This window comes from Delphinus delphis, chromosome 10 (genome assembly GCF_949987515.2).
Source record: "Delphinus delphis chromosome 10, mDelDel1.2, whole genome shotgun sequence".
NCBI classification, from domain to species: Eukaryota; Metazoa; Chordata; class Mammalia; order Artiodactyla; family Delphinidae; genus Delphinus; species Delphinus delphis.
The window spans coordinates 52071824-52098243 of NC_082692.2; the positions used below are offsets into that span (position 1 = coordinate 52071824).

General features: G+C 40.1%; 1 protein-coding gene across 1 annotated transcript in view; it reads right to left on the minus strand.

Annotated features, from left to right (window-relative positions):
- The window catches only part of DYNC1LI1 (dynein cytoplasmic 1 light intermediate chain 1), a 45567-nt gene that overhangs the window by 13691 nt on the left and 5456 nt on the right, over positions 1–26420 (minus strand). Inside the window, exons 3-4 of the mRNA XM_060022097.1 lie at positions 8404–8520; positions 7436–7666 (exon numbers count right to left, since the gene is read on the minus strand). Coding sequence (XP_059878080.1) covers positions 7436–7666; positions 8404–8520 — 348 coding nt within the window. The remainder of the gene's footprint in view (positions 1–7435; positions 7667–8403; positions 8521–26420) is intronic.

Consider the following 26420-nt stretch of genomic DNA (forward strand, 5'->3'; position numbering starts at 1 on the left):
AAAGATCTAGAAGAATTAAGGAACAAACAGAGATTAACAATACAATAACTGAAATGAAAACTACACTAGAAGGAACCAACAGCAGGATAACTGAGGCAGAAGAACAGATAAGTGACCTGGAAGACAGAATAGTGGAATTCACTGCTGCGGAACAGAATAAAGAAAAAGAATGAAAATAAATGAAGACAGCCTAAGAGACCTCTGGGACAACATTAAACGCAACAACATTCGCATTATAGGGTTCCCAGAAGGAGAAGAGAGACAGAAAGGAGCAGAGAAAATATCTGAAGAGATTATAGTCAACAACTTCCCTAACATGGGAAAAGAAATAGCCACCCAAGTCCAGGAAGCACAGCAAGTCCCATACAGGATAAACTCAAGGAGAAAAATGCCGAGACACATAGTAATCAAATTGGCAAAAATTAAAGACAAAGAAAATTATTGAAAGCAGCAAGGGAAAAATGAAAAATAACATACAAGGGAACTCCCATAAGGTTAACAGCTGATTTCTCAGCAGAAACTCTACAAGCCAGAAGGGAGTGGCATTATATACTTAAAGTGATGAAAGGCAAGAACCTACAACCAAGATTACTCTACCTGGCAAAGATCTCATTCAGATTTGATGGAGAAATCAAAAGCTTTACAGACAACCAAAAGCTAAGAGAATTCAGCACCACCAAACCAGCTCTACAAAAAATGCTAAAAGAACTTCTCTAAGTGGGAAACACAAGAGAAGAAAAGGATCTACAAAAACAAACCCAAAACAATTAAGAAAATGGTCATAGGAACATACATATCGATAACTATGTTAAACGTGAATGGATTAAATGCCCCAACCAAAAGACACAGGCTCGCTGAATGGATACAAAAACAAGAGCCATCTATATGCTGTCTACAAGAGACCCACTTCAGACCTAGGGACACATACAGACTGAAAGTGACGGGATGGCAAAAGATATTCCATGCAAATGGAAATCAAAAGAAAGCTGGACTAGCAACACTCATATCAGATATAATAGACTTTAAAATAAAGAATGTTACAAGAGACAAGGAAGGACACTGCATAATGATCAAGGGATCAATCCAAGAAGAAGATATAACAATTATAAATATATATGCACCCAACATAGGAACACCTCAATACATAAGGCAACTGCTAACAGCTATAAAAGAGGAAATAGACAGTAGCACAATAATAGTGGGGGACTTTAACACCTCACTTACACCAGATCATCCAAAATGAAAATAAATAAGGAAACACAAGCTTTAAATGACACAAGAGACCAGATAGATTTAATTGACATTTATAGGACATTCCATCCGAAAACAGCAGATTACACTTTCTTCTCAAGTGCGCACGGAACATTCTCCAGGATAGATCACATCTTGGGTCACAAATCAAGCCTCAGTAAATTTAAGAGAATTGAAATCATATCAAGCATCTTTTCTGACCACAACACTATGAGATGAGAAATGAATTACAAGGAAAAAAACGTAAACAACACAAACACATGGAGGCTAAACAATACGTTACTAAATAACCAAGAGATCACTGAAGAAATCAAACAGGAAATCAAAAAATACCTAGAGACAAATGACAATGAAAACACGATGATCCAAAACCTATGGGATGCAGCAAAAGCAGTTCTAACAGGGAAGTTTATAGCTATACAAGCTTACCTCAAGAAACAAGAAAAATCTCAAATAAACAATCTAACCTTACACCTAAAGGAACTAGAGAAAGAAGAATAAACAAAATCCAAAGTTGGCAGAAGGAAAGAAATCATAAAGATCAGAGCAGAAATAAATGAAATAGAAACAAAGAAAACAATAGCAAAGATCAACAAAACTAAAAGCTGGTTCTTTGAGAAGATAAACAAAATTGATAAACAATTAGCCAGACTCATCAAGAAAAAGAGGGAGAGGACTCAAATCAATAAAATTAGAAATGAAAAAGGAGAAGTTACAACAGACACCGCAGAACTAAAAAGCATCCTAAGAGACTACTAAAAGCAACTCTATGCCAATAAAATGGACAACCTGGAAGAAATGGACAAATTCTTAGAAAGGTATAACCTTCCAAGACTGAACCAGGAAGAAACAGAAAATATGACAGACCAATCACAAGGAATGAAATTGAAACTGGGATTAAAAATCTTCCAAAAAATAAAAGTCCAGGACCAGATGGCTTCACAGGTGAATTCTATCAAACATTTAGAGAAGAGCTAACACCCGTCCTTCTCAAACTCTTCCAAAAATTGCAGAGGAAGGAACACTCCCAAACTCATTCTTTGAGGCCACAATCACCCTGATACCAAAACCAGACAAACATACTACAAAAAAAGAAAATTACAGACCAATATCACTGATGAATATAGAGGCAAAAATCCTTCACAAAATACTAGCAAACAGAATCCAACAACACATTAAAAGGATCATACACCATGATCAAGTGGGATTTATCCCAGGGATGCAAGGATTCTTCAATATATGCAAATCAATCAATGTGATACACCATATTAACAAACTGAAGAATAAAAACCATATGATCATCTCAACAGATGCAGAAAAGCTTTTGAAAAAATTCAACACCCATTTATGATAAAAACTCTGGAGGAAGTGGGCATAGAGGGAACCTACCTCAACACAATAAAGGCCATATACAACAAAGCCACAGCCAACATCATTCTCAATAGTGAAAAACTGAAAGCATTTCCTCTAATATCAGGAATGAGACAAGGATGTCCACTCTCACCACTATTATTCAACATAGTTTTGGAAGTCCTAGCCATGGCAATCAGAGAAGAAAACGAAATAAAAGGAATATAAATTGGAAAGGAAGAAGGAAAACTGTCACTGTTTGTAGATGACATGATACTACACATAGAGAATCCTAAAAATGCCACCAGAAAACTACTAGAGGTAATCAATGAATTTGGTAAAGATGCAGAATACAAAATTAATGAACAGAAATCTCTTGTGTTCCTATACACTAATGATGAAAAATTTGAAAGAGAAATTATGGGAACACTCCCATTTACCACTGCAACAAAAAGAATAAAATACCTAGCAATAAACCTACCTAGGGGAGCAAAAGACCTGTATGCAGAAAACTATAAGACACTCATGAAAGAAAGTAATGATGATACCAACAGTTGGAGAGATATACCATGTTCTTGGATTGGAAGAATCAATATTGTGAAAATGACTATACTACCCAAAGCAATCTACAGAGTCAATGCAATCCCTATCAAATTAACAATGGCATATTTTACAGAACTAGAACAAATCATCTTAAAATTTGTATGGAGGGCTTCCCTGGTGGCGCAGTGGTTGAGAGTCCGCCTGCCGATGCGGGGGACGTGGGTTCGTGCCCCGGTCCGGGAGGATCCCGCATGCCGTGAAGCGGCTAGGCCCGTGAGCCATGGCCGCTGGGCCTGGGTGTCCAGAGCCTGTGCTCCGCAACGGGAGAGGCCACGGCGGTGAGAGGCCCGCGTACCGCAAAAAAAAAAAACAAAAACAAAAACAAAAACAAAATTTGTATGGAGACACAAAAGACCCCGAATAGCCAAAGCAGTCTTGAGGGAAAAAAACAGAGCTGGAGGAATCAGACTCCCTGACTTCAGACTATACTACAAAGCTACAGTAATCAAGACAATATGGTACTGGCACAAAAACAGAAACACAGATCAATGGAACAAGATAGAAAGTCCAGAGATTAACCCACGCACCTATGGTCAACTAATCTATGACAAAGAAGGCAAAGATATTCAATGGAGAAAAGACAGTCTCTTCAATAAGTGGTGCTGGGAAAACTGGACAGCTACATGTAAAAGAATGAAATTAGAACACTCCCTAACACCACACACAAAAATAAACTCAAGAGATGGATTTGAGACCTAAATGTAAGACCGGACACTATAAAACTCTTAGAGGAAAACATAGGAAGAACACTCTTTGACAAAAATCACAGCAAGATCTTTTTTGATCCACCTCCTAGAGTTATGGAAATAAAAACAAAAATAAACAAATGGGACCTAATGAAACTTCAAAGCTTTTGCACAGCAAAGGAAACCATAAACAAGATGAAAAGAGAACCCTCAGAATGGGAGAAAATATTCGCAACGAATCCACGGACAAAGGATTAATCTCCAAAATATATAAACAGCTCATGCAGCTCAATATTAAAGAAACAAACAACCCAATCCAAAAATGGGCAGAAGACCTAAATAGACATTTCTCCTAAGAAGACATAAAGATGGCCAAGAAACACATGAAAAGCTGCTCAACATCACTAATAATTAGAGAAATGCAAATCAAAACTACAATGAGGTATCACCTCACACCAGTTAGAATGGGCATCATCAGAAAATCTACAAACAACAAATGCTGGAGAGGGTGTGGAGAAAAGGGAACCCTCTTGCACTGTTGGTGGGAATGTAATTGATACAGCCACTATGGAGAACAGTATGGAGGTTCCTTAAAAAACTAAAAATAAGGCTTCCCTGGTGGCGCAGTGGTTGAGAGTTCGCCTGCCGATGCAGGGGACACGGGTTCATGCCCCGGTCCGGGAAGATCCCACAGGCCACGAACAGCTGGGCCCGTGAGCCATGGCCGCTGAGCCTGCGTATCCAGAGCCTGTGCTCCGCAACGGGAGAGGCCACAACAGTGAGAGGCCCGTGTACCGCCAAAAAAAAAAAAAAAACTAAAAATAGAATTACCATATGATCCAGCAATCCCACTACTGGGCATATACCCAGAGAAAACCATAATTCAAAAAGACACATGCACCCCAATGTTCATTGCAGCACTATTTACAACAGCCAGGTCATGGAAGCAACCTAAATACCAAATGGATAAAGAAGATGATACAATGGAATATTACATATATACAATGGTACATATATACAATGGAATATTACTCAGCCATAAAAAGAACGAAATTGAGTCATTTGTTGAGACGTGGATGGATCTAGAGACTGTCATACAGAGTGAAGTAAGTCAGAAAGGTAAAAACAAATATTGTATATTAACGCATGTATGTGGAACCTAGAAAGACGGTACAGATGAACTGGTTTGCAGGGCAGAAGTTGAGACACAGATGTAGAGAACAAACGTATGGACACCGAGGGGGTAAAACCATGGTGGGTGGGGATGGTGGTGTGCTGAATTGGGCGATTGGGATTGACATGTATACACTGATGTGTATAAAATTGATGACTAATAAGAACCTGCAGTATAAAAAACCAAAAACAAATAAAAAAACTAACACTAAACTTTCTTTGGGTTATTTGTATGGAAATATGTTAATATAAATGTTTCAGACACTACATGAAATTTCTAAAAATCTTATATGTTCTGGTATAATGTTATAAGTCATAATTCTAGTTATTTAAAATGTATATCTCAGAAATAACTGAATTTCCTTGTCAATTGCATTATTATGAACTTTCATCAAATCTTTTTTTTTCTTTTTTTTCTTTTTAAGGATCCTCCAGTAGGAGCTGGGGCCTCAAGGATGCCTGCCTCTTTCAGAGTTTTGTTGTCTAGGGGATTGTCAGCCTCATGACTGCTCCTCTTTTTTTTTTTTGGCAGTACGCGGGCCTCTCACTGCTGTGGCCTCTCCCGTTGCGGAGCACAGGCTCCGGATGCACAGGCTTAGCGGCCATGGCTCACGGGCCCAGCCGCTCTGTGGCATGTGGGATCTTCCCGGACCGGGGCACGAACCCACATCCCCTGCATCGGCAGGCGGACTCTCAACCACTACGCCACCAGGGAAGCCCTCATCAAATCTTTAACCGTGGTCATTTTTAAGTCTTTTGTCATTTACGGAGCGTTCCGGGTGTACTCTGATGCTTTTGCAAAAATGTTCTTATAAAAGGGTTTCATCTTCAAGGAATTCATGGAAAAGACTCTGACAATACAGGTTTCTGGTAACTGACTATACTGCTGAACTGAATGAATGAGCATTTTCAGAACTCTAATGGAAAACTGATGGATTCATAAAAGTGCTAACAAAAGATCAAGATGAAAAAAAATTAATTACATGGGACTGAGTGAACTGATGAGGATGATTATAATTTTTGTGATTTTCTGTTTGAATAAAAAAAAGTTAATGTGAATACACCAAGAGCGTTAACAATGTATACTTTGATTTAGTAATTACTCTTCAAGGAATTCTTAAAGGACCAGTGACAGATACACACACACAGCGATTTCCATACAACTGATTTTCATGTTTAAAGGCAAAACAACCAATTTGGAAACAAATTATCCACAGCACAGGATTAAAACAGTATATGGGGGAATATTATACAGAGCCACAAAGAAGGAAAACTGTCCTGAACTTACATGGGGTCAGGAGGAGGGAATCTTGAACAGTTGAGCATGATTCCACCAGGAACAGAGGGGCATGCGTATACCTTTAGCAGCTCTGGTAGCTATTACCCTTCAAATCAGAGGCTGAAATCTAATTGGTTCTCAAGTTACAGCATGCACCAGATTTCAGCAGTTTCTGATTCAGCAGTCTGGGAAAGGGCCTGAGAATGTGTATTTCTCACAAGCTCTCAACTGTACTGATACTGATGCTGCTGGTCTTAGGACCACACACTGAAAACCACTGACTGCTATAGAATAAATTTTGAGAGGGGGGAGAAAAGCCCCAGAGGTAATGGCCAACAAGGAAAAAAAGGTATAGATTAAAAGCAGTTAGACATCCTTTTCAATAATTTAGGACATACATTCTCTTAAGTTTTTACTGTTTCCGTGCATATAAATTCCAGTAAGCTGTCAAATTTCCCCTAAAAGTTATCAGCTAACAATAGCAAAGAACAGCAGCATACCATCTGTATATTTTCTTAAGCAAAGTGCAACACTGACATATGAAGAGCTCTCAGTGAAATTAAGAACTGTGACAAGTGGCTTACAACTTGTTAGAAATGACCCGTATCATTTTCATAATTTCCATGAAAATTTCCAACTTACATGGGCACGTACAAAATATATTATGTACTTTGTAAATCATAAAACCAGCTTAACATCTTTATATTTATGTTGTTACTCAACATCTTTATGGACATACTTCATTTTGACAAGGTTAATAAAGATTGCTCTACTTATCAAGAAACGAGACTACTGAAAATGAGCAGCTGAAGAAAGATTCAGATTTTTTTATCCTGAAAACCCGCTTTCCAAAATGAACACATACGGCCTTTTGGCAAAGAAGAAAAGGCGCCTCTACTAAAGAGTCTGCCGTTATGTGTATGTTTCCAATGTAAAACTATATTAAAACAGCACATCATTCAAACTGAATTTCAAAAGCAGTACTCTCACTGAGTTTCCTTCATTAAACCTTATTCAAAGTCAAAAGTTCCTGACAATTCTGATAGTCAGCTAGGATATTTTGTCTTTGAAATCTATTTTCTAGACTACTCACACTTTTGTTCCATTTCTTTCATTTCTTCAGGAGGAATTTTCAATTTGTCAATATGTTCTCTAACAACACTTGCCCATTTCTGTAAAGAATCCAAAGCAGTCCAAGGCTTTGACATATCAACAACCAACGTAACTAGAGTGTCCTTCAGAGAAATGGCATCCAGTGAAAATTTAAGGAGGCCTTTGTGATACGGGTCTCCATCCAAGATCCATACATTACATCTTGTTTGATCTACAACAGACAAAAGAAAGTTACCAAGGCAACAGGATAAAGTCATTTCATCATCCAACTAACAATACTACTTGGTATTTTAAGGCATCTCCACAGGAGATGTCTCCTTTGGCAAGGTTCACCTACTTGGGTTACATCTACCAATTCAGTAAAGTCCTAATGAATACTCAAGAAAATGATTTAACTGCCAACACAGAAAATCAGCATCCTCTACTTCATATTTCTCAATCCCAAACCACAGACTGAATAACATGTTTCTATTCTTACCATCAGCAGATAGAGCCATGCATATTCAAGATATTATATACGAAAATGAGAAGGCAAGTGATCTATAGAAGAAAAAAATGGCTGATCAGATAAGAAAAGCTGGGGAGTAAATGACACTTTCATGTCGAAAAATGAGACGATGGTAAAAAGAGGGCAAAACAATCATAGGATACTACTATTTCACTATCGGAGGGAAAATGAACTGAAAATTTGAGATTCTTCAAGGTTAGCAAGAAAGCTAAAGTCTGCACACCAATACCTTAAGACGTTTAAAAATACCACTATATGAATCCCAATCTCAAACCAATAAAAGTATGCCCTAACATAACTATTTACTGACTGGCATGACACAGTAGGTCTCCTAGTAAAAAATGACACACTAAGAAAAGTCAAAGACTAATATTAATATGGACAGCAGTGCAACTTGGAAAGACTTCAGTAAACTTACATTACAAATAAACGACACTCACCATCCCTGTCTTCATCATGAACATTTAAGTACAAATATTCCAATCCTCTTCCTTTCTTGTACTCCTCTATTCCCTGAATTTTTCTTATTAAGCTTGTTTTTCCAGCTCCATCTTCACCTGTAAAAAAGGACAAATCTTTAAAATTATAATATGGATTATTAAAGAATGCTTTCTAGTGTGCCAAGAGAAAACCCAACTGGAACGAGCTTCAACCAAAAGGGTAATTTGCTGGAAAATAACTAGGTAATTATACAGGTGAAGATGCAGACTTCACCTCCAGGATTCTCTCTCCCTTGGTATCTCTGCTCCTCTTGTTAAGTCTCATTTTATCCTATTACAAATGGCTTCCTCTATGGGTATTTTTCAGGAGGCTCAACTCTTGTGCCATCCTCATTTAATCTACAAGGAACAAAAGACTCTCTGTCAGTTTTCAGTCTGAAGACTCTCAGGTAAAGACTCTTAGTTGACCCAGCTGGGGTTATGTGCATACCTAAGGGCCACTCATGGAGGAAGGATAATACATAAAAACTGACCTGGGCAGGGAACTGTGACTGTAGCCTCACCAAAACCATGAAGCCGTAAGAAATATGCGCAAAGGAGAGGAGTGAGGATTGGGGATAGTGAGTTGGGCAAAAACAAGGGCAGAGAGAATGCAGAATAGACAAAAATAAAATGTAGACTTAAAAAATATTAATAGCAAGAAATCATGTGATTTAAACTTGGCACAAATTTTAAAAGTTTAAAACTAGGCTAGCTAGTCAATGTTTTGGTGAGTTTCTTTTATATTGTGAATTTATTTAAATACTACATGTTACTATTTCATGGACTTATTTTGTTATTGGCAATATTGTGTTATTGGTACTTAATAAAGATGAGTTTCTTGGATCTAAGGACTTATTTCTGAAGACTCATGAGTTCTCTGAGAATTTAAAAGTTATTTTCATTTTCATGTTAAGCACTTAAAAAATTCTATATGTCCTGGATCTTCTGAATAACTATCTTTATATCTAAACGCTGTCAGAAAATTGCAGTACCCACCTCTGCAATGGTGTTTATCAACCTTCTGGTACCAAGCTGAGGCCAAGTGATGCAGACGGAACAGAGAAGAGAGTGGCCACATAGGTATGCCAAACTCAAAAGAAAGTGTCCCAGAGCAGTCAGTGCTATTTTCAACTGTACTGGTCAGAATGGTTCTGAACCATTTCCAACATTTCACAGCAGTAAGTATAGACTTAACTAAGCAATAAAGAACTTGCCATTAAATGAGTATTTACTTTTCAGTACTATTTTTGCAGTGAACCATTAAAATGGTCCATCAAAATACAGACTGGGTTGAAAACAGGAATATCTATGATAATGACATGAGTTCCATTATGATCATGCTTAAAATGGACATCATAAGGTTAACCAGTGAAAAATAAAATACATAAATACTTTTTTTTAATTCATTTTATTTATTCATTTAGGCTGCGTTGGGTCTTCGTTGCTGCGCATGGGCTTTCTCTAGTTGTGGCAAGTGGGGGCTACTCTTTGATGCGGTGCGCGGGCTTTTCACCGTGGTGGAAACTCCTCCCCAGTGAATGCTGACCATCATTCATTTCACTGGAGTAATGGTTCTCAAAAATGCATCAGGAGGGCTTCCCTGGTGGCGCAGTGGTTGAGAGTCCGCCTGCCGATGCAGGGGACACGGGTTCGTGCCCCGGTCCGGGAAGATCCCACATGCCGCGGAGCGGCTGGGCCCGTGAGCCATGGCCACTGAGCCTGCGTGTCCGGAGCCTGTGCTCTGCAACCGGAGAGGCCACAACAGTGAGAGGCCTGCGTACCGCAAAAAAAAAAAAAAAAAAAAAAAAAAAGCATCAGGATAACCTGGGGGGCTTGTTAAAACACACTGCTGGGCCTCACCTCCTGGCTTTCTGAGTCAGTAAATCTGGGGTGGGGCCCATGCATCTGCATTTCTAACAAGTTTCCGGTGTTGCTGATGCAGCTGGTCCAAGGACCACACTTTGAGAACTCAGACGTTTAGATGTCACTTAGACGTTTACTACACTAAGCCAAGCGCTAGGATTACAAAGACCCACGGGTCAAAGTTGCTGTCCTAGGAGCTCATAAATTGGAGAGGGAAAACAAACAGAAGACAATTTCAAGATACTGTCATTAGGACTGCACTAGAGATGTGCAACAAGCAGGAAACCAGACCAAAGGGAAGATCCTGGATTTGCTTGGAAGTCAAAAAGGGCTTTGCACAGAAAGTGACACTTCAGCCAGATCTTGTAGTGTTAATGAACCACAGAGAGTTAGTCATTCCAGGAAGTAGGAAAGCATATACAGAGGCCTGGAGACAAAGAAGTGTCCTTCTAGAAGGGACAGATAATTTGAATGCATGAAATTTAGAATGTAAGGGGGAAAAGGAGCCAGAAAGTGAGAATAAAAAGGGAATGCCAGATCACAAAGGGCATCCTATGCCAGGCTGAGATGGTTAGGCTTTATCCTGAAGAGTCACTGGCAGTAGTTAGGTATTTTAGGAAGATTGCTATCACAGAGGTGTGGAAGAGTGACTGACAAGGGTAGGTTTGGGAGTAAGGAGACTAGATAATAGACAATTACTGGAGTCCTAGCAAGAAATGAGGTAGGCCTTAACTAAAGTATTAGTGGTGTGATGCGACAGCTGAACTCAAAGGCTGATTTGGCTGGGAGCTGGCAGCGAGGTTAAGGGAAACACAGAGGGCAGAGAAGACCCTCCCTTGCCACAGCTACAGTCGCGCCACCCCTCCTGTTCTACCACTTACCTTTAGGGGGTTGGTCCTAAGTCTTCCTTGCAAGCTTCCACCCCCACCCCCAACATTTGTGTCTCCCAGGGTTCCTTCTTCAGACCTCTATTCTTCTCGCTCTACATGTAATTCTAGGGGAATCTCCACACAAGACTTCAATACCACCTATAATCTGGTGACTCACAGACTTCTTTCCAGCCTCAGTCTCTCCTGAACTACTTACTAGTAGTCATTATTTGGATGTCCCATAAATAACTCACATTTCAATATGCACAGAAGTATTAATATCATTATCTTGCATTTTCCCCCCAAACATTCACTTACATAATTATTAATAAAAGAGTCCCACATCAAGGCCCTTATCCACTGTTCCCTCTATTTAGAACATACTCTTCTATGTGTTACCTAAGCTTCTTCGTAACTTCCCTCAAATATCACTTCCTCAGGTAGGCTGTTGTCCCTAATCACCTCATTTAAAATCACAACCTCAATCAATCAATCAATAAAATCACAACCTCCCAACACCCCTACTGCTTCTTGTTTTTTCTCCATTGAACTTACTAACATAATACAGCTTTTTCTTTTTTTTGCTTAGTCACTCCCTACCCCCCAAAACTCCAGAGGAACAGGCATTTTTGTGTTTTGATAACTGCTGCATCTCCAGTGCCTATTAACTCTTCATAGTGAAAAGTATATTCCTAATCCTCCTACACAGTAGCCACTGATAGATGTCTCAAACAACAAAAAAATATGCCAAGATATTAATACAAGTTTCACAAATCCCTGAATGAACAAATACAAATTCTGTCCCCTTACCCACTTAGGGAGGGTTCTTTTTTTTTTTTTTTGGCCGTGCCCTGCGGCATACGGGATCTTAGTTCCCCGATCAGGGGTTAAACCCATGCCCCCTGCAGTGGAAGCACGGAGTCTTTTTTTTTTTTTTTTAATAAATTTTATTTATTTATTTATTTTTGGCTGCGTTGGTCCTTTGTTGCTGCACGTGGGCTTTCTCTAGTTGCAGCGAGCAGGGGCCACTCTTCGTTGCAGCGCACGGGCTTCTCTTGTTGTGGAGCATGGGTTCTAGGCGCACATGCTTCAGTAGTTGTGGCATGTGGGCTCAGTAGTTGTGGCTTGTGGGCTCTAGAGTGCAGGCTCAGCAGCTGTGGCACACAGGTTTAGCTGCTCCATGGCATGTGGGATCTTTCCAGACCAGAGCTAGAACCCGTGTCCCCTGCACTGGCAGGCGGGTTCTTAACCACTGTGCCACCAGGGAAGTCCCAGCACGGAGTCTTAAGCACTGGACTGCTAGGGAAGTCCTGGGAGGGTTTTTAAACTTTAGTGTGCATTAATGCAAAAGCCTCAGAAGTCAGGACAGAAAAGGGATGAAATTTCAAGTCCATCAATGTGCTTCTATATAAGAAAAATTAAAGGACTGTAGTTTACCTCCCTTTGCCCACAGCCTAGTCAAACAGAGCCATCATTGGCTTCTGCTTCCATCTCTATGGAAGCAGCAGGAGCAGCAAACACACAGTGCCTACCGTATGCATCTAACCAGCAGTAATTCCAACACAACCACAACTCTAGCGGAATGATGATTACCTCCCATTTGAGGATACCTGGGGCTCAGAATTGTTAAAGTATCTTATCCAAAGTCTCAAACAGGTAGGAAATGACAAGGCCAGAATCTGAATTCATATGAATTGAACTCCAAAGCACCCTCTTTCCAATATACAACAAATAAACAATAATTAAATCTTTAGAAGACTATTAAACATACTGCTTATTATTTTTGTATTATGACAAAAGAATAAGACATTTCTGCTTCCAGGGGTCACTTATTTTCAGAAGAAAAAGAAAAATGATTTAATGCATTCCTCTCTGGGGGCAGCCTCTGAGTGATGGATGGTTATGTTCCCATTCTCCTGATTCTACCTCTAAGGATTGGGAAAGAAGTTTGTTTTACTATACTAATTTCTTCTCTCCTGGAATTTTAAACCTTGGGGACCCTTTTTGGGTTTTTTGCGGTACGTGGGCCTCTCACTGTTGTGGCCTCTCCCGTTGCGGAGCACAGGCTCCGGACGCGCAGGCTCAGTGGTCATGGCTCACGGGCCCAGCCGCTCCACGGCATGTGGGATCTTCCCGGACTGGGGCACGAACCCATGTCCCCTGCATCGGCAGGCGGTCTCTCAACCACTGCACCACCAGGGAAGCCCTTGGGGACCCATTTTAAGAAAAATTTTACAACATTAAATTTGGAAAAAAAGAGTATACTATCAAATAAATGGAATACGGTAAATATGGTAGTTAGAGATTTTTATATGGTAAATATGGTAGTTAGAGATTTTTTCCTCCCATTCTGTGATTTGAAATTTCTCATTTCTGGTAACAAATTACAAGTGTTCACAATGAGAATAAAGAACATTTCATAAACACACACAGGTTATAAGGAACTCTAACGACATCCTCTCTACTTAGAGATGAGGAAACTGAGGCCAGGCCACAGTCAACAAGACTGTGGGAACATGGTGACAGTAATCCAAATCTCCCAAGAGAATCCAAGTCAACCTTCTCAAGAGTGCAACTCCCCTTTGTCCTCAGAAGAAAATACAACGAGGGAAGAAAAACAGAAGAATATCTTATTCTCAAGAATATTCTAAACCTAACTAACAAAGAAGATTCTCAAGATGCTTGAAGACGCACTTTGCTTGCCGAAACAAAGTCTTTCTGGGAACAAAATTTCTCCCGTCTTCAACTTTAATGACATTTGGAAGTTACAGATGGTTGAAAATTAAACATTCATATTCTACACATTTTAAAATAAGTCTTAAGCCTCAATTATAATGACCATTTTCTGTTGCTGTCACCTTTTTTTTTTTTTTACACCTAAATGAACTCTGACATGATTTGTCTTGATGGCAAATGCAGACATCTGAAAACAGATTTCCTGAAAGGTCTACAGAGGCCAATGAAGACATACTCTGTAAACAAAATCTCATTTGTTACCTACTATTTCCAGAAATCTCATCTGAGGTATTTGCAAAGATATAGTCTTGTTCTAGGGTTATACACATCTTCCAACCACATTATTTGTTAGACTGCTTTTTCTCTCTGTCTTAACCCATCGGCCTCCCAGTTCTCTTCTCTCACTATATAAACATACCACTCAAAAGTGAACATTCACCAAGTTCACACCACGCTCTCATCCATTCCGTACCCTGCAGCTGAGTGATCTTCCTGAATCATGCCACTCTCCCTCTTAAGACCCTGAAAGGGATTCTAGTTAATGATATTCATGCTGAAGTATTTAAAGGGAAATATACCAACATCTGCAATTTACTTTGAAATGCACTTTTTTCATAGTTGCATGGTGGGACACATATGATAAGGCAAAAATAGTTAAATGTTAATGGAAGAATCTGGGTTTGGGTATATGAATATTAACTGTAAAATTCCTTCAACTTTTCCATATGTTGGGAATTTTCATAAAATGTCAGAAAAAAAACCCTACGGTCTTCCTGCTGTTCTCGCAGTAAAGGGCAAACTGTAAAGGCCAATGTCCCTTGCAAAGGCTCCCTCACCTTTCCTGCCCATCTCTCACCATGTCCCACCACCTGCACGCTAGGCTCCAGCCACTCACAACCTCTTCCAGTGCAGCAGAGAGGCCTTGCTCTCTCAAGTCTAAATCTTCACACATGCTTTCACTTCTTTCTGGAACATTCTTCCCCTCCCCTCACTGCACGTGCGAGAACCCTACCTTATCCTTCCTGTCTCAGTTTAGTCTCCTCTAAGAAGCTTTCTCTTATTGAAGTCTGGTTAAGCACCCTCCTTTGTACTTCCACAACATACCACACACTTCATATACTTCACTGTAGTGTGTCAGCTTATTTGTGTGTTTCCTTCAGTGTGTCACGTCTGTCCCCTTCTTTCAACAAATATTCTCTGGGCAAGTAATCTTAACAGTAAGCAGGATATAAAGTCCTTGCTTCTAAGATGCTTACATTAAAGAAATTATCCCATTCTTAACGGGTACTTGCTTGCTTGCTCGCCAAAACCAGAAACCGTATCTTAGTCTCTCTGGGCTGCTATAACAAAAACACCATAGGCTGGGTGGCTTTAAACAACAGACATGTATTTCTAACAGTTCTGGAGGCTGCGAAGTCCAAGATCAAAGTGCTGGCAGGTTTGGTGTCTAGTAAGGGCTGGCTTCCTGGGTCAGGGACAGTTTTCTCACTGTGTCCTCACATGGCAGAAAGGGTGAGAGAGCTCTCTGGAATCTCTTTTGTAAGGGCCCTAACCCCATTCATGAGGGTTCCACCTTCATGGCCTGATCATCTGCCAAAGACCCCACCTCCTAATGCCATCATATTGGGGGTTAGAATTTTAACATGAATTTGAGGGGACTCATTCACTCTATAGCACCTGTCCTATACACAGAAGATCCTTTACCAACATTCTTATCTCTTAATCACAACCACATGGAGTCTCTGTTTTCATAACTATACCTCATCTGTCATTGCTTATCCTGGGCCTTTACCACAATCTACTATAATAATTCATCACTCATACCTATGAAATTCAAGCGACTCCCTCTCATCAATAACAGATCATAAAACATACCTCCTTCACTAAACTTAGGAAAACTTTCTAGTCACTGTACCGAGTTGTCGGTATTCAGCTGCCTTGCCACAGCCAAGCTGAACTAAGTTTGAAGATACTAAAAAGTCTGTCATGAACCTTCTCTTTATTCTACTATACAATTAGAAGGATTGAAAAATGTTAAAATTCAGGATGCCTATGTTTTGAATTGATGGACATTTAAAAATCATCTTTAATGGCCTAACCATTCAATAAACAAAAGCCATTAAATTCCAAGTCATTTTTGGAAAACACAACACAGAGCCTAATAGTATGAGTAAAATAAAGTAAAAATTACATACATACTTCATTCTATCCAATTAATATACCTTTAAGAGTGGCAAGTAGGACAATGGGGCCTGTGTGGCTTCAAACAATGCTGAAAGAATGCACCTACGTAACATCTATGAACTTTAAGAAAGTTTTATCTTCAATTCCTCAGCCTTCAGCTGGCAGCGAAACAGACACACCAGCATTAAGGGTGCCAGCCAAATAGTTAATGATCTGTAAACATATACCTGTACAAGCAGAGAGTTCCTGTTTAAACAGACTAAGATGAAAGCCCTTCTACAAAGCACTCTTTAGTGATGATGTTAAAATTATTCTCTAAATAGTTCATCTAAATGTGCATTTCTATATTAGGTTTTCTTAAAGAGGGCATATTTTAAAGGTGTTTTAAAAACAAATCAGGGAACTTTCTGGTGGTGCAGCAGTTAGCATCCCATGCTTTCACTGCTGATGGCCAAGGTTCAATCCCTGGTCGGGGAACTAGGATCCCACAAGCCATGGGGCACAGCAAAAAAAAAAAAAAAAAAACCCATAACTAGAGCTTCCAAGACAAGATGGCAGAGTAGAAAAATGTGAGCCCACCTTTTCTTACAAAAACACCAAAATCACAACTAACTGCTGAACAATCATCAACAAAAAAACTCTGGAACCTACCAAAAAAGATATCCTACATCCAAAGACAAAGAATAAGTCACAATGAGACAGTAAGAGGGGGCACAATCACGATAAAATCAAATCCCATACCCACCGGATGGGCGACCCACAAACTGAAAAATAATTATACCACAGAAGTTCTCCTACAGGAGTGAAAGTTCTGAGCCCCACATCAGGCTCCCCAGCCTGCAGGTCTGGCAATGGGAGTTAAAGCTCCCAGAGAATCTGGCTTTGAAGGCCATCAGGGTTTGTTTTTTTTTTTTTTTTTTTTCCAGTACGCGGGCCTCTCACTGTTGTGGCCTCTCCCGTTGCGGAGCACAGGCTCCGGACGCGCAGGCTCAGCGGCCATGGCTCATGGGCCCAGCCGCTTGGCGGCATGTGGGATCTTCCCGGACCCGGGCACGAACCCGTGTCCCCTGCATCGGCAGGCAGACTCTCAACCACTGCACCACCAGGGAAGCCCGGCCATCAGGGTTTGATTGCAGCAATTCCACAGGGCTGGGGGAAACAGAAACTCCGCTCTTGGAGGGCGCACACAAGGTTTCATGCACATCAGGACCCAGGGAAAAGAGCAGTAGCCTCATAAGAACCTGGACCAGACCTACCTGCTGGTATTACAGGGTCTCCTGCAGAGGCGGGGGGCAGCTGTGGCTCATTGCGGGGACAAAGACACTGGCAGCAGTAGTTCTGGGGAGTACTCAGGGGCGTGAGCCCTCCTGGAGGCGGCCATTTTCTCACCAACACATGGCCCCTCCCCACAGCCTGTAGGCTCCAGTGTTGGGATGCTTCAGGCCAAACAACCAACAGGGTGGGAACACAGCCCCCCCCATCAGCAGACAGACTAATACTTAAAGTTTTCCTGAGCACACAGCTCCCCACTAAACACACTCCCTGACACAACCCTGCACACCAGAGGGACAACACCCACCTCCACCCACCAAGGCAGCAGCCAGTCCCTCTGACCAGGAAGCCTCCACAAGCCTCGTAGACAGCTTCATCCACCAGGAGGCAGACAGCAGAAGCAAGAAGAACTACAACCCTGCAGGCTGCAGAATGGAAACCACAATCACAGTACGGTAGAGAAAATGAGATGGCAGAGGGAACTGTTCCAGATGAAGGAACAAGATAACACCCCAAAAGAACTAAGTGAAGTGGAGATAGGCCATCTACCTGAAAAAGAATTCAGAGTAATAATAGTAAAGATGAGCCGAGATCTTGGAAAAAGAATGGAGGGACAGATGGAGAAGATACAAGAAATGTTTAACGAAGACCTAGAAGAACTAACAAACAAACAGAAATAAACGGTAAATAACTGAAATAAAAAACACACTAGAAAGAAACAATAGTAGAATAAATGAGACAGAAGAACAGATAAGAAGACAGAATGGTGGAAATCACTGCCGCAGAACAGAATAAAGAAAAAAAGAATGAAAAAAAATGAAGACAGTCTAAGAGACCTCTGGGACAACACTAAACACACCAACATTCACATTATAGGGGTCCCAGAAGGAGAAGAGAGAGAGAAAGGACCTGAGAAAACATTTGAAGAGATAATAGCTGAAAATTTTCCTAACATGGGAAAGAAAGGAAACAGTCACCCAAGTCCAGGAAGCACAGAGAGTCCCAGGCAGGATAAACCCAAGGTGGAACATGCTGAGACACATAGCAATCAAACTGACAAAAATTAAAAACAAAGAAAAAATATTAAAAATAATAAATAATATACAAGGCAATTCCCATAAGGTTATCAGCTGATTTCTCAACAGAAACTCCACAGGCCAGAAGGGGGTGGCATAATATATTGAAAGTGATGAAAGGAAAGAACCTACTACCAAGAATACTCAGCAAGGGGCTTCCCTGGTGGTGCAGTGGTTGAGAGTCGCCTGCCGATGCAGGGGACACGGGTTCGTGCCCCGGTCTGGGAGGACCCCACATGCCGCAGAGCGGCTGGGCCCGTGAGCCATGGCTGCTGGGCCTGTGCGTCCAGAGCCTGTGCTCCGCAATGGGAGAGGCCACAGCAGTGGGAGGCCCACGTACTGCAAAAAAAAAAAAAAAAAAAAAAGAACAGTCAGCAAGGTTCTCATTCAGATTTGACAAGCAAAAGCTAAGAAAATTCAGCATTTCCTCTAACATCAGGAACAAGACAAGGATGTCCACTCCCGCCACTTTTATACAACACCGTTTTTAAGTCCTAGCCACGGCAATCAGAGAAGAAAAAGAAATAAAAGGAATCCAAATTGGAAAAGAAGTGAAACTGTCACTGTTTGCAGATGACACGATACTATACATATAAAATCCTAAAGATGCTACCAGAAAACTACTAGAGCTCATCAATGAATTCAGTAAATTTGCAGGATACAAAATAAATACGCAGAAATCTATTATGTTTCTATACACTAACAACAAAAGACCAGAAAGAGAAATTAAAGAAACAATCCTATTTACCACTGCATCAAATAGAATAAAACACCTAGGAATAAACCTACGTAAGGAGGCAAAAGACCTGTACTCGGAAAACTAAGACACTGATGAAAGAAATCAAAGATGACACAAACAGATGCAAAGATATGATATACCACGCTCTTGTATTGAAAGAATCAATACTGTCAAAATGACTATACTACCCAAGGCAATCTACAGATTCAGTGCAATCCCTATCAAATTACCAAAGGCATTTTTCACAGAACTAGAACAAAAAAAATTTTAATTTGTATGGAGACACAAAAGCCCCAAACAGCCAAAGCAATCTTGATAAAGAAAAACAGAGCTGGATGAATCAGCCTCCCTGACTTAGACTATACTACAAAGCTCCAGTCATCAAAACAGTTTGATACTGGCACAAAAACAGAAATATAGATCAATGGAACAGGATAGACAGCCCAGAAATAAACCCACACACCTATGGTCAATTAATCTACAACAAAGGAGGCAAGACTATACAGTGGAGAAAAGACAGTCCCTTGAATAAGTGGTGCTGAGAAAACTGGACAGCTATCTGTAAAAGAATGAAATTAGAATATCCTTTAACACCATACACACAAAAAAACCCAAAATGGATTAAAGAGCTAAATGTAAGAGCTGACACTATAAAACTCTTAGAGGAAAACATAGGAAAAGCACTCTGACATAAATGGCAGCAATATCTTTTTTGATCCATTTCCTAGAGTAATAGAAATAAAAACAAATGGGACCTAATTAAACTCAAAAGCTTTTGCACAGCAAAGGAAACCATAAACAAAATGAAAAGACAACCCATAGAATGGGAGAAAATATTTGCAAATGATGCAAGGGATTAATCTCCAAAATCTACAAACAGCTCATGCAGCTCAAAGAAGCAACCCAATCAAAAAATGGGCAGAAAACCTAAATAGACATTTCTCCAAAGAAAACATACAGATGGCCAAGAGGCACATGGAAAGATGTTCAACATAGCTAATTATTAGAGAAACGCAAATCGAACCTACAACGAGGGACTTCCCTGTGGCGCAGTGGTTAAGAATCCGCCTGCCAATGCAAGGGACATGGGTTCGAGCCCTGGCCCAGGAAGATCCCACATGCCGTGGAGCAACTAAGCCCACGTGCCACAACTACTGAGCCTGTGCTCAGTAGTTGTGAGCCACAACTACTGAAGCCCGCACACCTAGAACCTGTGCTCTGCAATAAGAAAAGCCACCACAATGAGAAGCCCGCGCACTGCAACAAAGCGTAGCCCCCGCTTGCCACAACTAGAGTAAAGCCCACGCGCAGCAACGAAGACCCAATGCAGCCAAAGGGGAAAAAAAATGCAATGAGATATCACTTTACACCACTCAGAATGGCCATCATCAAAAAGTCTACAAACAATAAATGCTGGAGAGGGTATGCAGAAAAAGGAACCCTCCTACGTTGGTGGGAATATAAATTGGTACAGTCACTATGGAGAACAGTATGGAGGTTCCTTAAAAAACTAAGAATAGAGCCACCATATGATCCAGCAATCCCACTCCTGGGTATATATCCAGAGAAGACCAAGGTTCAAAAGGATACATGCACCCCAGTGTTCATTGCAGCACTGTTTACAATACCCAGGAAATGGAAGCAACCTAAATGTCCATCAACAGAGGAATGGATAAAAAGGATGTAGTACATATATACAATGGAATATTACTCAGCCATTAAAAAGAATGAAATAGTGCCATTTGCAGCAACATGGATGGAGCTGGAGATGATCATACTAAGTGAAGTAAGTCAAACAGATAAAGACAAATATCATATGATACCACTTATATGCGGAATCTATAAAAATGATACAGTGGGGCTTCCCTGGTGGCGCAGTGGTTAAGAATCTGCCTGCCAATGCAGGGGACACAGGTTTGAGCCCTGGTCCAGGAAGATCCCACATGCTGCGGAGCAACTAAGCCCACGCGCTACAACTACTGAGCCTGTGCTCTAGAGCCCGCAAGCCACAACTACTGAAGCCCGCACACCTACAGCCCGTGCTCCACAACAAGAGAAGCCACTACAATGAGAAGCCCGCACACCGCAAAGAGTGGCCCCTGCTCGCCACAACTAGCGAGAGCCTGCACGCAGCAACGAAGACCCAATGCAGCCATAAATAAATAAATAAATTTTTAAAAATGATACAAATGAACTTATTTACAAAACAGAAACAGACTCACAGAATGAAACAAACTTATGGTTACCAAAGGGGAAAGGCAGGCGGTGGCGGGGGTGGGGGGTGGAGATAAATTGGGAGTTTGGGATTGACATGTACAAACAATTATTTTTAAAATAACCAACAAGGACCTACTGTACAGCACAGGGAACTCTGCTCAATATTCTATAATAACCTAAATGGGAAAAGTATTTGGAAAAGAATAGATACATGTATATGCATAACTGATTCATTTTGCTGTACACCTGAAACTAACACAACATTGTTAATCAACTATACCCCAACATAAAATAAAAATTTAAAAAAACCGTAACTTCTCATTAGATCAAATTCTATTATAATAAAGTTATTTTCATGTCCTCATCCAGGCACTGGGCAACTTTTTCTGTAAGGGACTAGATAGCAATATTGTAGGCTTTGCAGGTCACATAAGGTCTCTGTCACATATTTATCTTTAGTCCCCCCCCCCAACTCTTTAAAAATGTAAAAAACAAACGAACCCCATTCTTAGCTTGCTGGCCATACTAAAACAGTCTATAGGCCAAACTCTGTCCTAGTGGATGGACCAAAAGGAGGAAAGATTTGTTGATCCAATTACAATGAAATTCTCCATAGCAAATAAGCCTGTATTTCAAATTACTTGTCTGAACCCTATTCAAATAAGTCACTCTCTGTGAGTGAACCAAGTAGAGGATCCAAGCACTTAAAAGAACTTCGGTTTTACCATAAAGCAGTAACAGCCATCAACTCTCACTTCTCAGCTCAAATTTGAAAACCGAATTGATTACAAAAGAAAAACTCCACACAAAGTCACCAAAACAGTATAGAGGTAAAGGTGTGCTCATGATATTGTTTTATGTCCTCAAAAGATCTAATTCAACAATACAATGTACTGTCCGTAAACTTTATAATGATAATTTAATTAATGAATTAAACATGTGAAGATCTAGGAGATGTGATTTCCAACTATAACACTGTCACCATACGATGTGTGAACCCGGACAAGTCAGGTATTTCCATTTGCTCCCCGTCTTCTAAACAGAGGGGGAGGTAAATCCAGACAAATCTCTGAAGTGATGGATTTAAAATTCTTTGACTATTACAATTCATACCTCCTTGATCAGTGATACACTCGAAAAAAATTTTTATAAGACCTCAACAGTGTTTTAAAAAGATAACATAAAAACATGAATCATGAAAATGAGCAGTCAGAACACTAAGTACACACAATACGTTAGCAACAGCTATCTTGAACACTTCCCATGTATGCCACTGATTGAAGTGTTTTACAAACATTACCTCATACAATCCTCAGGATAATCCTAAAAGGCAAACAGTATAATCTGAAAGATTAAGCAATTTGCTAAAGAAGGGTCGGTCAGGATTTAAATCCAGCAATGCTCCTCCACACTATTATCACTGTCACTGATCAGGAGCAGCTTCCAGTCTTCTCCCCCACAGCTCAAGACAGACAGGGATGACAAAAGGTAAAATTAAGCAACACTCTGCCTCCCTTTCCACCCAGTTTCCTTTCCTGCTACTGTGGAAAGCTGAAGCACTGTACTCTTCTTGCTCAGCACAGGTTTGTGTGCCTGATGCCTGCTTTCTATACAGACCTTTGATTCACACTTCCACACTTCTGTAGGAAACTTTATGGTCCACAGCATCATGACAGAGAGAATTCTAACTTGCCATATTCCTTCTTTACCCAAGTAAGATACCAACATTGTAAAATTAACATTTTTGATTTGGCTTTGTATGATATAAAATCAATCATCCTATTTTACCTGAAAGCTCTGGTGACAAGAGCCATGAGGAGCCATCACTGGAGGTACTTTTGGGCTTGGGCCCTCTCCATGGCCTTCCATAAATTATCTCATGACCCAGATAGGGTGGGGGGTTTTGATCTGCTGTCCATCTCACAAAGAGCATCTCCTCCCTTTCCTCAGCCGGCAAGAGCAGGGAGAAACTTAACCAGCTGTAGCATCTGCACCCGGTGACTCAAGACTACCTCCCTCCAATACGTCAAGGAGTGCACATACAGTGGAAAGTTAGACAAACCCAACCCTGAATCCTAGCTCAGCTGTGTAACCTGGGGTTCAAAGCCCTCTTCTCCAAAACAGTGAACATGCTACACAGTAAAGCACCTAGCAGAACACTCAAGTAACAAGCATAATATATGATACTCCCACCCCATAATATATGATACTCCCACCCCATCAGCTTTGAATATCATCATTCAGCAATCCACATCACATTGAAATCATTTCTCTCACTCTTGCAGCCTGACTAGACATGAACTGAAAACCACTGAGTTTAATTCAATAAACATTCACCAAAGCCAACAAGTGCTGATCCAATGGTTATTAACAGTTCCTATGCTCCAGAAGGTCAAAGTCACACTAATGCAATAGTTCTTAATTAATAAACATGATATATATTGTACAATAAAACTGCCTTTAAATTAACATGCCAATTTTTAACCTACCTACTAGATAGGCAAAGATTAAAATGAATAATCCTTGATGTCAGCAATAGTGCTAGACAAACAAGTACTTTCACATACTGATGGTGGGAATGTAGAATGGTACAGCTTTCCAAAAATACTGTTTAGTAATATACAAAAAGACTTAAAATATATATACTTTTGACCCAGCAATTCAACTTAAAAGAATTTACCCCAAAGATAATATCTGGCAAGCGGAAAACGGGGTATAACAATAATAATCTGTTTACCAATCTTATAATTATGATAGAGCCATATATTTTATTCAGTCATTAAAAGGGAAGAAATCTATATCTACTGCCACACAAAAAAAACCCCTCTGATACATAAAGAAAAAAATCTGACTTCAAAACACAAGGTATGAGCCTATTTTGTTTAAAAAACAAATATACACATAGAAAAAATGAACATTCCTATCCTCATAAATTTTTTTCTCTCTCTCTCTGGCAAGAAACACGTATTACTTTTATAATTTAAAATAGTGAACACTAATTTTAAGAGGACGGTATGTTACACATAATTTCTTTCAGTTCTTTTAATCCCAGGAACTATGAAAGAATCTCAGTTAGGAGGCTGTAATTTGCGCCACAATCCCACAGCTTTGAATGGTAGGAAGGGCTGACTCCCACACCTGGGGGCCTCTAGTTAAGGACTCTTCCACACCTGAGCGCCCCGGGTCTTTTCACCAGGTTTTTAGCTACAGCAACACGTTCCCTTAGTCCTGCAGTGTCCTCCTCCCCACCCTACTTAGCAAAATTTTACTCAGATACCACCTTTTCCATAATAACTTATGTAAGCTATTTAGCAATTATTTCAGACTGACATTTGATTTTTTTTTACTATATACTTTGAGTCTTTCCCCACAGAAGGTTATAAGCTCCTGGAGGGCAGGGACCTAGTGAGCCCCGTTTCCTCCTGATGACCCAGCAGAGCATTTTATGCACAGCACATTCTAATAAATGCTTGATGAACAAATAAATAAAGAGGTTACCTGTGCAGTCTAACAGCCACTGCCCTGACTTTACAAATAAGGCCCCAAAATGTTAGTCCATGGTCACTCAATAGTAACAGTCCCATGCTGAACTTGGGTCTTTTCTTTTTCCTAACTCAAAGCTCCTGTGTGTTTTGCATTTTCAAAGTACTTTTGCTGACCTTCTCTCACATGGACTTCACACCAGCTGACTTACCACTGTATTGGCCGACATCTGTAGTTCTTCCAGCTGTTTTCTGTTTTTGACAGCAGCACTAAGGGGAAATATATGAACCACTCTTGACATTTCTTAAACCTGCATTGAAACTATACCTCTAGCTGGAATAAAGTAAAAGCTGGTCATCAATCATCCAATGTTTATTTACTGAGCACCTATTAGGGGCCAAACATCATATTCCATTAACCAGAAACCTCTATTAACTGGCACCTGTGCTTACTGATAAAATTGATGCCCATAATAGCCTAAAGCAAGGGCCTACAAAGAGCCCACAGGCTAAATCTGGTCTGCTGCCTGTTTTTGCAAATAAAATTTTACTAAATACTGCCACACCCATCCACTTATGGATTATCTATGGCTCTTTGGGGGCTACAAGGGCAGAGTTGAGTAGTTACAACAGAGACCATTATGGCTCACAGAGCCTGGATTATTTACTATGTGGCCTTAATCAATTGCTGACCATCATAAAATATCAATATGCCACTGGACTCCCAAAAACATATTTTTTAGCAGTAGTGACACATAACAGGCAATAGTTTCCTTAATCCTTTGAAAATTACCAGTCCAGTATCATATATGTGGTAACACTATTCCTTGCATCACATGCCCATAACCAATCATGCCAGAAAACAGCATCAACTGATAAAAATCTGTGTTTCCCACAAGTCATATAACCTTGGGGATCTTTAATCTCAGCTTCTCCCAAAATTAAGTTTCTGACTGAACAATCTCATTATTTTTAGAGTAAGTCCTCACACAGAAAACCATTCACTTACTTGACAAGTTACTTCTCTTAACAACATCTCTAGTCCAGTGTATATCTTGAGGTTTCCTACTTGCAATAATTCAAACATAATAGAAACCAGTTTTACTCCTGATGATGCTCAGTATTTTGTGGGGGTTTTTTTGGCTGCACACTATCCTGAATTATCACCTTCGGGGAAAAATGCAGACTCGAGATTTCTTCCCTGAGTGGAATCAAACAGCCCACATATACAAAGAAATACTTTACTAATTTAAATCCAATTGCAATATGTTCTCAAAACATTTCTTTAAAAATATACAACAATTCAAAAAAAAAAAATATACAACTGACAAGCTTTACAATTAGAAATAATTACAGAATGTCAGAAGAGATAAGACTTAAGAGATGACTAAATCCAAATACCTTAATTTACAGATGAGAAAAATGAGGCTTACATGATTTACCGGAAGGGCCAACTAGTTTTCATTAATTCATGCTGGCCTTAAATCAGGAAGTTATACTGATGTCTTATCTGTAAGCCAGGCACTGTGCTGGGGTC